This window comes from Pongo abelii, chromosome 10 (genome assembly GCF_028885655.2).
Source record: "Pongo abelii isolate AG06213 chromosome 10, NHGRI_mPonAbe1-v2.0_pri, whole genome shotgun sequence".
Taxonomy (NCBI): Eukaryota; Metazoa; Chordata; class Mammalia; order Primates; family Hominidae; genus Pongo; species Pongo abelii.
This window is the reverse complement of record NC_071995.2, coordinates 94521826-94538069: the sequence shown is the minus strand read 5'-3', so window position 1 is coordinate 94538069 and position 16244 is coordinate 94521826. Positions and strand designations below refer to the sequence as shown.

At 37.8% G+C, this 16244-nt stretch overlaps 1 protein-coding gene across 2 annotated transcripts in view; it reads left to right on the top strand.

Annotated features, from left to right (window-relative positions):
- Window positions 1-14961, top strand: part of LTA4H (leukotriene A4 hydrolase) — a 34685-nt gene extending 19724 nt beyond the window's left edge. Inside the window, 9 exon segments of one of the 2 annotated variants that reach the window (NM_001131330.2) lie at window positions 216-327; window positions 917-1061; window positions 2058-2161; window positions 2653-2723; window positions 6758-6812; window positions 9480-9575; window positions 11959-12041; window positions 12717-12821; window positions 14687-14961. In NM_001131330.2, the coding sequence (NP_001124802.1) occupies window positions 216-327; window positions 917-1061; window positions 2058-2161; window positions 2653-2723; window positions 6758-6812; window positions 9480-9575; window positions 11959-12041; window positions 12717-12821; window positions 14687-14804 (889 nt within the window). In that variant the 3' untranslated portion in view covers window positions 14805-14961. 2 annotated transcript variants of the gene reach the window in all.
- The last annotated feature ends 1283 nt before the right edge of the window (window positions 14962-16244 follow it).

Here is a 16244-nt window from a genome sequence, read left to right as displayed (position 1 = left end):
CAGAACCAGTGCTTAACTTTCCCTGCTGCCATCTGCTGGGCTGGGCTTCCCATTGCTCTGGATTGACTGCCTGGGAGCCAGAGTCAGCTTAGACTGTAGTGGTCATGCCTTACAATTGCTTTCCTCTGTAGAAAAGCCAAAAAGAAAATATCTTGATTGAAATGTCTTTTCTTCTCAGCTGTGTCTGTGTTTTTATTAAAACAATTTTTTTTCAGGTTAAATGAGGGACATACTGTGTACTTGGAACGCCACATTTGCGGACGATTGTTTGGTGAAAAGTTCAGACATTTTAATGCTCTGGGAGGATGGGGAGAACTACAGAATTCGGTAAAGGAGTCAAAGTTTTAAAAACTTTCATCCAAAGTTGTATAGGTGTTAAAAACTGAGTTTTTTTAAAAGCGTCTTTACTGTGTAGCAACCAAAAAGTCATTTTTACAAGTGTGGAAAGTGAAGTTGATGCTGGAATAACACTGTATTGATCCACACCATTCACTGTTCTATGTAAGGTAGTTTTGATGACCTGGTCTAAACAGGGAGCTATGGGACCTCACTGGGTCTTTGCTATTAATATAGCTGTTTACTATGTTTGAATTTTATTTGGTATATTTATGTCATTTTTAAGTGTTGTCTCCTGAAATCCGAATTTGCTGACCAGGCATTAAATCATTTTTCTAGTCTTTTTATAAGAATAAAGCCTGTATTATTGAGCAAGAAACATCAGAGAATATTATGTAAGTAAGCATTCTATTAATAGGCTTCCAGAAGTTTATGCCAACATATCCTAGTATTCCAGTCTCCAAGTTTTAGATTCCCCTAAAGTTATACCACTGAGTGAAGTAATACCTCCTTATGAGCTTATTTGCATGGTGATAGCAGTCTTTCTATATGTTTCTCCATGTTATTTCATGTCTTGTAGGTAAAGACATTTGGGGAGACACATCCTTTCACCAAACTTGTGGTTGATCTGACAGATGTAGACCCTGATGTAGCTTATTCTTCAGTTCCCTATGAGAAGGGCTTTGCTTTACTTTTTTACCTTGAGCAACTGCTTGGAGGACCAGGTAAGTAGCTGGTATTTTATAATTTTTTTTTCTTTTTGAGGGTAATGTGAGAATTATGAAGAATTGTAAACTGTTGTTTTGTTCCATTTAATACTTCCAATTTATTCTGGATGTAGCTGCTGAAGAAATCTGTATTGTTTTCTAAGTTACCTCTCAACTTAAAACCATTAATAACCCCTAAGGTTTAAATTATGCTGCTTCATTTTTTAAAAAGTCTCATCAGTTTTTGAAATTAGGATAATAGTGTGTACTCCCTGAAAACATTTCTATGGTACAGAAGTTTATAAGAGTAACAAGTGAGAGTCCACCAACCCCTTTCCACTCCCCAGGGGTAACCACTGTTAGCAGTTTGGTGTAAATGGCTCTAGATCATTTTCTAGGTGTAAATTAACGAGCAGACAAATAAATACATATAATTATTTTAATTATAAAAAATGGATCATGCTATATATTGGCTTTGCATTTGTGTTTTGTTTTGCTCGATATTTCACATACACCCTTCTATGTCAGTACATATAAATCTGTCTCATACTTTTTAATGCCATCATACTATTTCATGATAAAGCTATGCTGAGTTATGTACCCATCCCGCACTGATGGACATTGAGGTGGTCTCCTTGGTTGATTGACTTGGAAGGCTATCACCTGGATCCATTCTGCCTGTCCAGTCTTATTTTTCTCCTTTCTAGTCATATGAAGGTTATTGCTTTTAGAACTTGGGTTATGCATTCCTTTTCTGTGTCTTCATGTGTTATCCCCTTAGCTATAATTAGAATTTCTCTTCTCCCTTCCACTGAATTACATATATTCTTCAAGGCCCAACTTAAGTCCCACCTCCTTTTCTGAACATTCTTTCACTCTGAAAGTCCTCGTAGATTTCCCTATTCTCTGAATGTTCTCTATTCTCTGTGGTTAATAGTACAATGCCAAACACGCACACAAAATGTCAAATAATTACCTTTCTATGAATTGATTTCTTTTCTTTTTTACTCTTAGAGATTTTCCTAGGATTCTTAAAAGCTTATGTTGAGAAATTTTCCTATAAGAGCATAACTACTGATGACTGGAAGGATTTCCTGTATTCCTATTTTAAAGATAAGGTTGGATTTAAAAACATTTTCTACTTTTCATGCTCGATATATCTCTATTTATTGACTGATTAGGTTAACTTGTATTATCTAATAGTAGTATTGGTTCAGAACTTTAGGACTCAACCTCTCATTGCATATTTTTTCTATTTTAAATGTGATCTTAACCACATGAACTACCTGTAGAATTTTCCTATTTCAGAGAGGTCATCAATAGTATGGTGATGAATATAAATTTTAGAAGATAGAATTATATGAGGTAATGGATATATTAGCTTGACTTAGTCCACATTGAATACATATATCAGAACATCACATTGTGTCACATAAGTATACACAATTATGATCTATCAATTTAAAATATTAATTTTTAAAAAAGATTTAGAAATTATCTTGATATAGCAGATTAGACAAAATTATATATCGAAGGACTTATAAGTTTAAATTATTTTTCAACAGGAAAGGGCATTCTATTGTAAACTGTGAATTCTTACTATTCATAGGTTGATGTTCTCAATCAAGTTGATTGGAATGCCTGGCTCTACTCTCCTGGACTGCCTCCCATAAAACCCAAGTAAGTACTTGCCTGCTAATGCTTTCCTTCTCATTCTCCTAACTCCTAGAGAGCCTCAAAATATCTGAAAGAATAGTATGCCTTCCTGAAACTGTTACTAGTTAATGATGAGAGCAGAGTTCTTAGGTGTTCTGGCCTTAACCCTGAGGCCAAAAGGATAATTTCCGCGGTTTACAAATATGGTTTTTTCACTTCAAGTAATTGAGTGCCTCCTTTCTGCACAAGGATGGTGAGGGATTTAGAAAATAAGCTATTGTATCTTCCTTCAAACTTCTGCAATAAAAATATTTTATAAGTATTATGTTAATTACAACACTGTTATAAGTTATTATCCGCATTTCCCAAGGAGGTAAGTTAGGTTTAGCTAGGTAAAGTGTCTTGCCCTAGGTTGCACAGCTAGTAAGTAGTAAAAGTTGAGATTCAAACCCTGGCAGTCTTATTGCCTCCAATATACTGCTTGCTTTCTTCTTTTTTCTTAGAAACAGGGTCTCACTCTGTGGCTCAGGCTGGCGTGCAGTGATGTGATCTTAGCTCACTGCACCCTCTGCCTTCCAGGCTCAAGTGATCCTCCTACCTCAGCCTTGCAAGTAGCTGGGACCACAGATGCGCACTACCACACCCGGCTAAGTTTTTGTACTTTTGCTAGAGGCAGGGTTTCACCATATTGCCCAGGCTGGTCTCGAACTCCTGAGCTCAAACGATCCACCTGCCTTTGTCTCCCAGAGTGTTGGGATTACAGGTGTGAGCCACTGTGCCCGGCCTCAATATACTGCTTTTTATACTGAACCCCCTCCTTCAATCGGACCTGAACCCTGGTCTTTCACGAGTTGTGTGAGGACACTGACCATGGCATGTTCCAGTCTCTTGTTGCCTTTCTTTTGGATCACCAAAATTGCCTACCAGCTTCTCTTACACTAAACAGGTCAGTTTAATTGATGTGCAGGGAGCAGCAGGAGAGAAGCTAAGAAACAAGATGAGGCCTGGTCATGTTTGTAAAGCACTTTAAACAGCTAGGCTGAGAAGTGTTTGCTTGAGAAGTTACTGGGAGTTTTGAGTATGGAACAGATGTGGTCAGAGCGCCCCACTAACTGGGCAGTCCTGGTTATCATAGGCTGTGGTGGGAAACAGGAGCTCAGATAGGGAGGGGTGATTACAGTAGAATGTTTCAAATTTTGTTTTGGAAACAGGTGGCACAAATCATCAGTAAACCCTTTGAACGTCTAAAAAAGGTATCAGCAAAAATAATACTTTAGATTTTTTTCCTAGCACTTCATTAAGAAGTGCCATACATTATCTCGTTAAGTTTTACAACAGCCTTACTAGAGATTATGAGGACCTGAAGTAATACAAAGGCAGTGGAAAAGAAAGGAGTAACTGAGAGAAGAGACGTTTGGGGGCTAGAATCTATTGGCAACTGATTGGCTGTGGTGAGAAAAGAAGAAATTAAAAATGACTGAGCAGAGATGTAATAAAGATTCAGCTCAATCCAGCACACATTTATTGTCAGGCACTAATATGATGAATAAGGAACTCACAGAGCAAATATGTATGTATCAAGTCATTATAATACAATGAAAAGTATTTTTTAAAAAAATATTAATTGTTGCAGGTGAGGAAACTATTAATTTTAATGGTGATGGATTTGGACATCGTCTTGGAGATGACTTACAAAGGAGAATACAAGAAGTAAACTTTAGAACCTTAGAGGATCTTCATTTTAGAGCTAGGACAGAGGAAAGGTAGCAAAATAAATGGAAAATTAGAAAGATTTCAAAGGTTAATTCATTGTTAAGAAAGCTGTGGGAAGAAATAATTTAAAAGTGGTACGGAGAGTGGTCAGCAGTCTGGTGTGCTGTAGAATTATCAGGAGCCTGGGAATAAAAGCATAGAATTTGGAGTTTGGAGTCTTTCAAAGACTCTAACTTCGGGGGCCTGATAAAGCCAAAAGACAGTTCCAGGAAGTTTAGGAGTGGAGAAGGCTTTGCCCATTGCTTTTAAAATTGGGGAAATCGGGGTGGAAAATTAGTTCTTCAAAAGTGTTTCTTTGATATCACCGCTGCTAAGGGATCCTTTTTGGGCGTTGGTTCATTCTAGATCCCTTAGATTGCTTTCAAGTAATACCAAAGTGCTGGAGGAACCCTGGAATCATTCCTGTGCCCAGAGATTCTGTAAAGAGAGAGTATCTTAGAAAATCTCAAACCACAGAAAATACATTGATCCATTGCAGCACAGAATCTTGGCTTCCACGATCCTCTTTTTATAATGCTCTCATCATTTGTATATGTATTTAAATATCTGAGTCTATCCACATCTCTCCATTTCCACTACCACTGTTCAAGTTCAGTATCACATCTTCACATCCTGGAAGACTGTTCTGGCACCCAAACTGTGCACTTGTATCTATCTGTTCTGACTTCTCCCAGCCACTCTCCACACTAAAGCTAGAGTAAACCTTTAAAAGCACAAATGTGTCATGGTGTCCTCCTGCTTAGCAGTCTCCACTGGTATCTCTTTGCTGTTGGGCTAAGACAAAATCCTTTAGTGGGGATTATAAGCTCCTCACACTCTAGTTCCCTTTACTTCAGTCACACTGGCAGTTTTGGAGTTTCTCAAATTCCCCATATGTCCTCCAACATAGTACCTGAGCATGCTGTTTCCTCTACCCGGAGCCCTTTGCCCAGTTAATTCCAATCTCAGCTCAAGAACCACTTCCTCATGGAAGCATTTCTTGACATCCCTGGCTAGGTCAAATCTCCCATTCTAGGGCTTCTTAGTGCTATATCCTCTCTTTGTAGCAGTTGCACAGTTCTAACTTTACATTTATTCGTGTGATTAAAGTATTTCCTCTTCGCTATACTGTCAGCACCATGAGAACAAGGCACATATCTGGTTTTGCTCTTTACTTTTCTTAAGACTTTGCCATAAGTAGGGTCCTTTCCCAGGCTAATTCTTAACTTAGTACTTTTAATTACACTAATAAGGAAGTTTCAGGACACGAAGAAACAGACCAGCTAAAGGTTTTCTACTTTGCTATTATTTTTTAAGAAATCAATGCTAATAATGTTTTAGTTGAAAGCAGTGTATTCTGATCAGTCAAGGACCTCTGATCCCACCTGTTCTGGAAGACAAAATGGCATGCCTGCAGTCCACAACCTGACACTTCATGTAATAAACTGGCAGCTGCTTCGAGGTGGGAGCTGCGTTGACCTCTTTATTGTCTCCCCTAGGGAACAAACGGAGTCCCAGTCACAACTCTCTTTAAGGGAGATTCAGTGGTAACCTCTAATCAAAACTTACTTCATTTAGGCTCTAAGGGGCAGGTGCCTCTCTGTTCCCTAATACAAGCATTTCAGTGCAAGCAAGCATGATTTATGGACAAAGAGGGATGTTTTGCGAGAATTTTGCACACACTACATGTTCTTTCCCATTGTTGCAAAATATGATTTCTAAGTTGAGAACACACAAATATTGGTATAATTTGCTTAACAATTACCATGTGTTAATTTCACTTTCTTCTGAAAAGAAAGGAATGAAATCATCAGGCAATGGTATCAGGCTCTCTCAAGGGTCTAGCATCTAGAACGGTGCCAATTATGTAGCAGGTGCTTGCAGGTTTGTTAGATGATTAGATGTTTGCAACAACCAAGTAAAATCCATGACAGCAAGGACTTGGTGTTGTTCATCTTGTTGTCTTGAGTGCCTAGAACTGTTCCTGCCATATAGTAAATATGCTTAGCTGATTCCAACTACTTTACATATACTACTTGAGCACATGACAGTCTTTTGCTGAGGTGCTTTGGCATTCTTTCTAAAAGATGGGTGTTTCATTACTGTGGTATCCATTTGGGTTTGTGAGTTCTTGGATGATGCCAGTAGTATGTAAGTTAAGTAAAATATTTCCTATTTTCATCACTTTGGAGTTTGTTTTCCTTATATAAAAGGGACTTTGAAATTTAAGTATGTATTGTAGCTTTAAAACTGCATTTCTGCAAAAGCACGTGCATTTTTAAACAATTTAATCTTTATTTTTGCAGTTATGATATGACTCTGACAAATGCTTGTATTGCCTTAAGTCAAAGATGGATTACTGTAAGTAATAATGTGTGATTTTTGATTCCTTTTTGAATTGTATAAATATGTCTTTACTCATGAAGCAGGGAGGGTACTTTAAATCACAAACAGTTATATTTGGAAAGGCTATTTGAAAGTCAGGTTTATCTAAGGTGATATTATATCTACTCTCAATATAGAAAATTAAGGGTTTGAGACAGGGTCTTGCTCTGTTGCCCAGGCTGGACTACAGTGGCGTGATCATGGCTCATTGCAGCCTCAACCTCCTGGGCTCAGTCAGTTATCCTACCTCAGCCTCCCAAGTAAGTGGGACTACAGGCGTGTGCCACCATGCCTGGCTAATTTAAAACTTTTTGTACAAACAGGGTCTATGTTGTACAGGCTGGTCTCAAACTCCTGGTCTCCAGTGATCCTCCCACCTTAGCCTCTCAAAGTGCTGGAATTACAGGCATGAGCCACTGTGCCCAGCCTAGAAAATTAAGTTTTATGGAGGGAAAAAATAGATGTTGAAGGCATTAATCCTGATTTTTCTTGCTTAACTCTTAAAGTATGCAAAAATATTTGCATCTTACCTTTCTTCTTTTCCTTTTAAATCATTTATAAGATACTGCTTCCAATACAGCAATTTCACATACCAGGTAAATCTAAAATGATCTTGGGTGACCAACGGCTGACTATTAGTGGTGGAAAGAATCGAGGCACTTTTGCTCTTTGTTCACTTTCTATGAAGCTTCTTAAAGAGGAGCTTCTTCATATATGTACTAAAATATAACCCTTTACTGAAGCCAAAGTAAGGATGTGCCCTTGATAATTCTTTAATGAAAAATAACAGAAGATTTAGGAATACTTTTATTCCTATTAATTTGCAACGGATTTATAATTTTTTTACGTAATTTCAACTTTTAAGTTCAGGGGACACGTGCAGGTTTGTTACACGTGCATATTGTGTGATGCTAAGGTTTGGGGTATGATTGATCCCATCACCCAGGTACTGAGCATAGTACCCAATAGTTTTTCAACCCTTGCCCCACTCCTAGTAGTGCCCAGTATCTATTGTTGCCACTTTTATGTCCGTGAATACAGTCGTTTAGCTCTCATATGTGAGAACATGCTGTATTTGGTTTTCTGTTCCTGTGTTAATTCACTTAGGATAATGGCCTCCAGCTGTGCAATCAGTTTAGCCATTGCCTTTTAAAACCTGTTTTGTGTAGTTGACAAACTTGTCATGATGAAAAGTATAAGAGATTTCTATGGGAAACAGGATTTTTTAACAGTGTGAGTGTATTAAAATCCTCTGTTTTAGTTTGAAAAATGTATTCCAGCTTATTTGGTGCTAGATAAAACTGCTACTAATTTCTGCTCAAATATTGCTTTGGGCCCAGCAGTTAAGGTGGATGATGATCAACTCTTCAATATTAGTAGAAACAGGCAGTGTTAGGAACAGATTCAGGACACTGTATTCACTAATGCACTCTTTTCCTTATGTATTTTATTTCTCAATGATTTGTCTTAAATAGTAAATAAATGCAAAATAATACTTATAACATATTCATATGGTGTAAAAAACAATTGTGTGACCCACCACTAGCATAAGAAGTAAAATCTTACCGGTACCTCTGTAGCATCCCTCCCCATCTTATCCCCCTCTCCACCCTCCTTGCTGACCCATCCAAGTAACCATTGTCCTGAATTTTGGTTTACCATTCTCTTGCTTTTTATGTTTTTACCACAGAAATAATATATCCTTAATTAATATATAGTTTAGATTTGCAGGCTTTTGCACAGAAAATGAGCTGGAGCTGTAAGTTCTCATATTAAGGATAAGTTGTAAAGGGAGAAGAAGTATTGCTATTAAGGAGAGTTCTGAAGGAGGGGAAGATGCAAAATATTTCTTTAAAAGGGTATATACATACGCATTAAATTTAGTGGAAGGATATACAGAAACTAATATTAGTTACTGAGGAGTAGTACTTGGAGACAGGGAGCAAAACCAAAAGAATTTTTCCTTCTGTCCTATTTGATTTTTTAGTATTTGCATATATTCCTTTTAAAGTAACAAAAGCCCTAGTTTAAAAGAATATAAAAGTAGTTCTAAATGATTTAAAAATCCTTATTTTTATAAGTTTTATTTAATATTGCTTAATCATCTTCTCAAATATTTTTTAGAGTAAATCCAAATTTGAAAAGTGAAGACTCATTTTTCTTTTTCTTAGATGGTTTCTAAGATTAAGTGGGGAAAACAGAATATGTGGGGATGGAGGAAAACATTAGTTTATGGCCTTACCAATTTATTAATGTAATATTTAAAAATACACGATTTCGTTCTTTACCTACATTTTTGAATTGGTCTATAAATTAGTTGACATGCATACATTTTGAAATGTTTCTTTGCTTTGGAAATTTCTGTACCTCGTATGGTACAATGAATGTCAACAGTTTCTTCCACTCTTCCTACCCATAATCTACTTTTTCTTAAGTAATATAGATTCTAGGAGTCATATCAGCTATTTAAATTACAGTAACTCAATCTCAGGATTACTTAAGTAACTCAGGCTTAAATTTATTTTGAATAATCTTGTTCATTCATATGGTTCTTTTTCTCAATTTTTACTTTTATGTCAGATAAACCAATGAGTATTATTAAATTGTACTTGAACAAAAATAACTAGGTAACATTTATTTTAGGCCAAAGAAGATGATTTAAATTCATTCAATGCCACAGACCTGAAAGATCTCTCTTCTCATCAGTTGAATGAGTTTTTAGCACAGACGCTCCAGACGGTAAGTACTAGCTCAAAACCTTAGAAATTAAAATGGACAGAAAAGCACAGCATTTATGTTCTACCCCACTTGGCAAAAGATTATTAATGTGGAAACTAATGGGGGAAAAAATCATTTATAAAATTTATTCATTTCTTTAAAAAAGCATTGAATGCTTACTGTGTTTTATATTGTGCTAAATATGAAAATATGTAAGAAAGGATATACCTTATCTTCAAATAGTTTATAATCTAGTAGGAAGGGGAACAGATGCAAAATTTAGCATAAGCCAGGCGCAGTGGCTCACATCTGTAATCCCAGCACTTTGGGAGGCTGAGGCAAGCAGATGACTTGAAGTCAGAAGTTCGAGACCAGCCTGGCCAACATGATGAAATCTCATCTCTACTAAAAATATAAACATTAGCCAGGCATGGTGGCAGGTGCCTGTAATCCCAACTACTCGGGAGGCTGAGGCAGGAGAATCACTTGGACTGGGAGGCGGAGGTTGCAGTGAACCGAGATCACACTCCTGTACTCCAGCCTGTGCAACAGAGTGAAACTCCATCTCATAAAAATTTTTTTAAAAACATTAGCAATAAAAGGAGGCATACTTTAGGTATCATTTGGAAAAACTTAGTGACTCTTCCAACTGGGGGCATCAGAGAGGGAATTTTGGAGGAGACTTGATTTGCACCCCCAGGGCTAGCAGGGAGGTAGAAATTCAAGGTGGAGGGAGCAGCAGGGGCTGGAATTCGTCTGCAGCATTGCCGGAGTAAACAGTAGCACTGGGTAAGGTAGTCAGTGAAGGTAACACTAGAAAAGCTGGTAGGACCAGATGTGATGACTCTCAATGCTAAGCTAAGAAATTTTAGATCTTACACTGATCAGTAGGAAAGGATTTTAAAAATCCAGCAGGAGTGTCGGGATGAAATGCTGGGTTGTGAAAACTAATCTGGGGCCGTGAAGGCTGCATGGTGGTGAAGTTACTAGTTGGGAGACTGGCAGGAGTACCAGACTTGAGGGAGTGAGTTGCAGGGAGAGGGGAGAAGAGGATGTGAGAAAGAGGTTACACAGGATGAAAGCACAGAGCTTTGTGACTGACTGGATATAGGGGTTGACAGCAAAGAATCCAAGCAGATTTTAAGGTTTTGAATCTAGGCAATTGAAAGAATAGATGAAACCGAAAGGAGATGCTGCATTTTGAGATAAACCAATGACTGGATTTTAAAGACTTCCATGAAAGGGAAGTCTTCAGTCTAAGGACCTTGAGAAGGAAGATTTGGAGTGGAATTTCCTGTGAAATTGATGCAAAAATTAGAAATAGGATTTTGAGGCAACAAAGGCCCCATCAAAGAGAGAATCTATTTTTAGTGCATCGGGTCATCATGGTTTCATAAATTGCTCTACTACTGCTGGGTGGCCTAAGGCCACAGAGAGAGACAACATGGTAGGGTGATTCTGGAGTGGGTATGGCAAAACTTAGGGCAAGTCAGGGAGCCTTGGAGATGACCTTAACCAGTTGGTCTACCAGGGTGGACTTGGAGTTGCATGTGTCCGTAAGGGGCTAATGGACTAAATTATTAGTGACAGGGTTAGTAGTTCATGAGAGCAGAGATTGGTTAGTGAGTGTGGAGTCCTGTAAGGTAAGGAGGTCATGGTTGGAGGGGAGAGTTATCATCTACCTAGAGGCACCTCTGCCTCTCACAGGCACTACAAACTCTGTGCTTGTCCAAACTGAACTCATCTTTTTTCTTTCCTTTACCCAAACTTGTCCTCCCTTTTAGGGTGAGTTAAGGTAGGGATAGGATGCTTATGAACCCCCTGAAATTGTATACAGAAGTTTGTATTCATGTAGTAAGTGTATTTTCCCCCTAGGGAAAGAGTCCACGTTATTCATCAGATTCCCAGAGAGATCTATAATACAAACATTTAAGAACTGCTATTATGTAGGGATGCAGATAATTTAAGAGGGATTTCAGAGGAAATAATACAAAGATAAAGCTAGGGGGAATCAGTCAGGCAAAAATTAAGGAACTATGATTTAATCTGGAGAATGGAATTGCATTTAAGATATATAAGGTATAGAGAATAACTAGAAAAACTCTAGGAAAGGTCTGAAAGATAATATTTATACATGCTAAAAAGTCTAAGAAGAGCAATTCTCATTTAATGCTGAATACTTCACAAAGTAAATTATCCCTGTGCTCCCAGTAGAATATTCTCATCTGGAATAAGTTTGCACAGAATTTACTTTAGTGTGCAATTTGTTTCTTTTATTTTTATCTAACATTTCTATATTATAAAATATTTAGGATTTTAATCTGGCTATGCATTTCTCTCCAGCTCCTTTCTTCCAAGGAATCCTGTTGAAATGATACGGTATACTTCTTTATTTTGCTCTTAGGCACCTCTTCCATTGGGGCACATAAAGCGAATGCAAGAGGTGTACAACTTCAATGCCATTAACAATTCTGAAATACGATTCAGGTACATCATTTTAACTTGTCTCTGTGGAAGAAAGCAGAAAACTCCTTTGAAAGGTGGAGAAAGGGAATGCAGAGTATGAGACATACTTGAGTCTTGAGAAGTCCTTGTCAAACTGACTGCTTCTATATAAATACTTATAGTGGTATTTAAGGAATAGTTGCAATGTGTAATCTGATAGTATTAATCTTTTTGTTAGACTTTGCTCTAAACCTCTCTTGCCTTAAAAGAAAAAAAAAATTAGAATGAAGGATTCCGTGGTAAATAGGCTTTCTCCACAACCAACTAAATCTACTCTGAAATGGAAATAGTTAGAAATATTTTATTCTATTATATGTTAATCTTTCTTAATTCAAATTTGTAATGTGAGGCTTAAACCAAAGTTGAATTCCTTCAGAAATTGCATTTATAAGGTGTGTGAGCACCTACCTGATCCAGACCTTTTAAAATATATGATCTTTTTCAAGAACCAGCTCCTCTTCCTTTCTCTTCACCAATTATTAAATTGTATATATAAGGATTTGAGAGTCTCAGAATCAAGACATACCATAAAGTGGTGTACAGTATAACTATAGTGGGGTTATTCATATCACTACAGAAGTAATATTAAGATATACCTGTCATATCCTGCCCCTTCCTCATTTTCTACCCCATGCTCCCCTCAAATCCTCCTTTTAGATGGCTGCGGCTCTGCATTCAATCCAAGTGGGAGGATGCAATTCCTTTGGCGCTAAAGATGGCAACTGAACAAGGAAGAATGAAGTTTACCCGGCCCTTATTCAAGTAAGAGCCCACTCAGACTGTGCCTTGAATTCATCTAAGAGATAGGAAGAAAACTGTCAAATGTTTAAACGTAATCTATATGACAATATTTTTTAATTTGTTAAAGTTAATCACTATAATTTTGGAATAGGGATTCACACTTATAAATATTTAAAATTTGAAATAATTTCATTCCTTTTTTTAGAAGCATTATATATGGATTACCTATTTTGGGCCAAATAGAGTTAGACACTGATAAAATGGAAATAAAGATAGCCTTATATACACAAAGATTTTTAAAGGTAACTAGAAGATAATTGGTGGGTAGGTACAGACAAGAAAGAGTCTGAAGTTAAATATAAAGAGAAATAAGCAGATAAAGCTAACTCTTTTGTGTTCAAATGTTGCATAGAGGTCAAGGGTAGGTTGCTTGACATAATAAAGGAATGCTTAGTGAGAGGGGGATAAGTTGTATCTTGACTGCAAGATACAAGTTAAGAATATCTCAGTCAAGTTCTTTATGAATTTTGTCCAAATTCTGGAAAAAAAAATCATGCCATAAATATCCATGATTACTTTTGTTTGCTTTTCATTTACTTCACAAGTATTTAGGTTGGTGCAAAAGTAATTGCAGTTTTGGCCATCAAAAGTGATGGCAATATAATAATAACATCATAAAACTTGGCAAAATAAGTCATTATCTCTTTTTTGATGTGACCACAAAATTAATTTTTAAGTATATTTTATATGCTTTCCATAATTAAAACCCATCTAGCTTTGAATTGAGTAAAGTATACTTTAAATAGGTTTTTAAATAAGAGTATACTTGGGCCGGGTGCAGTGGCTCACGCCTGTAATCCCAGCACTTTGGGAGGCCAAGGCAGGCAGATCACGAGGTCAGGAGTTTGAGACCAGCCTGGCTAACATAGTGAAACCCTATCTGTACTAAAAATACAAAAAATTAGCCAGGTGTGGTGGTGGGCACCTGTAATCCTAGCTACTTGGGAGGCTGAGGCAGGAGAATCGCTTGAACCCGGGAGGCAGAGGTTTCAGTGAGCTGAGATTGTGCCATTGCTCTCCAGCCCCTCCAGCCCCTCCAGCCCCTCCAGCCCGGGTGACAGTGCGAGACTCTGTCTCAAAAAAAAAATGAATAAATAAGAGTATACCTTTTGTTGGAAAAATAGATATTTCTGTTTTATGATGTTTATAGTAGTTACATTAAAAATGACTAATCCTACCTTTTGTATGGTAGGTCCTGTTTATTTAATGTATTTATTATTTATTTAGTGTATTATTTATTATGTATTTATTATTTCACTGTGGTCAGGATTTTTATTCTCAATTATTTGAAATTTTCAGAAATTCTATATAAATTTTAGTGTTTTCATACTCTTAAAATCTTGATTAAAAAATTTTTTTTAAAAAGCAGTTTTTAAAAAGAAAGGCTTTGAGGCTCACTCTCACATACAGGGCTAATATTTAGCCAGGAGATGAGAGGACTCCGTTCAAATAATAAAATCCTTCCATGCTGCTTGGTAAATAGCCACTGGTCCCAGCCACTCTAGCCCTTCCCTGTAACTTGCTGCAAAATATTTGATCTGCCAGTATAAAGGCCAGTCTCTGGTACAGAAGGAGGTCTCTGGGACCCTGTGGCAGGACCAAACCCATCTGATTGGCTGGGACTGGTGCCTTATTTGGGTGACGTTGGCTGTCACCCCTGCTGACATCCTTTAATTTAATCTTGGGTATTGACTCATGTTCTTATTCTCTTTCTCCTTCCTTTTTCCCTTCCTCTGAACCCCTCCCCTCCTTTCTTTCTTCTCTCCCTCCCTTTCTCCTCCTCTGTCTCCTTCTCGCCTTTCTTTCAATTTTTTCTTTTTTGGCAGGGATCTTGCTGCCTTTGACAAATCCCATGATCAAGCTGTCCGAACCTACCAAGAGCACAAAGCAAGCATGCATCCCGTGACTGCAATGCTGGTGGGGAAAGACTTAAAAGTGGATTAAAGACCTGCGTATTGATGATTTTAGAGATTTCTCTTTTTTAAATGGAATTCGTAAAGAAATATAAAACTTCCGCTCATAATTAAAACTGTCTTTTTAGTTTTGGCTTTTTATTGTTTTGTTGGTGATTTTACTAAAATAAAGTTGAGCTACTGCTTCTTATAGTGGCATAGTCTTTGTAAATTTGAACAAGGTTTAATCTTTTGATTTACAAATTTAAAAATTTTGAATTAGCTTTATATTAATTTTCTCCCAGTATGATCACAAAATATGTCAAGGTAGTATTTTACCTAATATATGATTTAAATTCATTAATTTGAATCTGCTGCAGATTCAAAAATTCAACATGATTAGGATTTTGCTTTGCTTTTTAAATAACCGTAAACATAAGGCCGGGCGCAGTGGCTCATGCCTGTAATTCCAGCACTTTGGGAGGCCAAGGCAGGTGAATCACCTGAGGTCAGGAGTTTGAGACCAGCCTGGCCAACATGGTGAAACCCGGTCTCTACTAAAAATACAAAAATTAGCTGGGCGTGGTGGCACGACTGTAATTCCAGCTACTCGGGAGTCTGAGGGAGGATAATCGCTTTAATCTGGGAGGCGGAGGTTGTAGTGAGCCGAGATGGCGCCATTGCACTCCAGCCTGGGCAACAGAGGGAGACTCTGCCTCGAAAAATAAAAAATAAAAAAAAACCTTGAACATGAATGCTCAGTAGCATTTGCACACCACCTACCTGGTGGACAGCAGATGAACTCCTTACCAGAATGTGTCAACCCTAGCAGGAGCTCTCAACTCCCTCCTCCTGGACCCCTCCGGCTCATCCAGTGGGCTTGTCCTGGTCTCCTGTCCATCAGGGGTCAGATGGCCACCCCAAGCACCAGTCTTTCCCATCCCTCTCACAGTCTGTTCAAAGACAACAAAATAACTTGAACCAAATAAAAGACAAACATAACAAAGCACCCCTGCCAATGCAACGTAATGCCCGAGGGCACCTCGGCACACATAGCTGTATTAGGTAGAATTATTAGTGTATTAGCTCTATTAGTTAGAATTAATTAGAACCATAGCTGTGTTAGAATTCTTTGATTGCAAGTAACAGCAATCCAAGTGACCAGAAGTCAAAAAGGGAAAAGGAAGATTATTTTAAGGATACTAGGTATGGGGAGATGATCAGAACCTGGGACGGACAGAAGGGGTCTGATGCCCAGGACTGCAGCACCATCAGTGCTCTTGTCCCTCACCTCTGCCTCTCTAGTCCACGTTGTACAGGCTGGCCACTCTCCAGCTTTACTGTTGCAAATAGCTCTGACCACATGGAGAGGCTATCACAATTCCAAATTCCCAGAGGTGAGACTCTAACCCAGGTTGGGTCCACCTCTGGTCAAATAAATTGTGTAAGAGGAATGGTGTCTTAGAGTATAATTGCTGGCATGGGGTGGGGG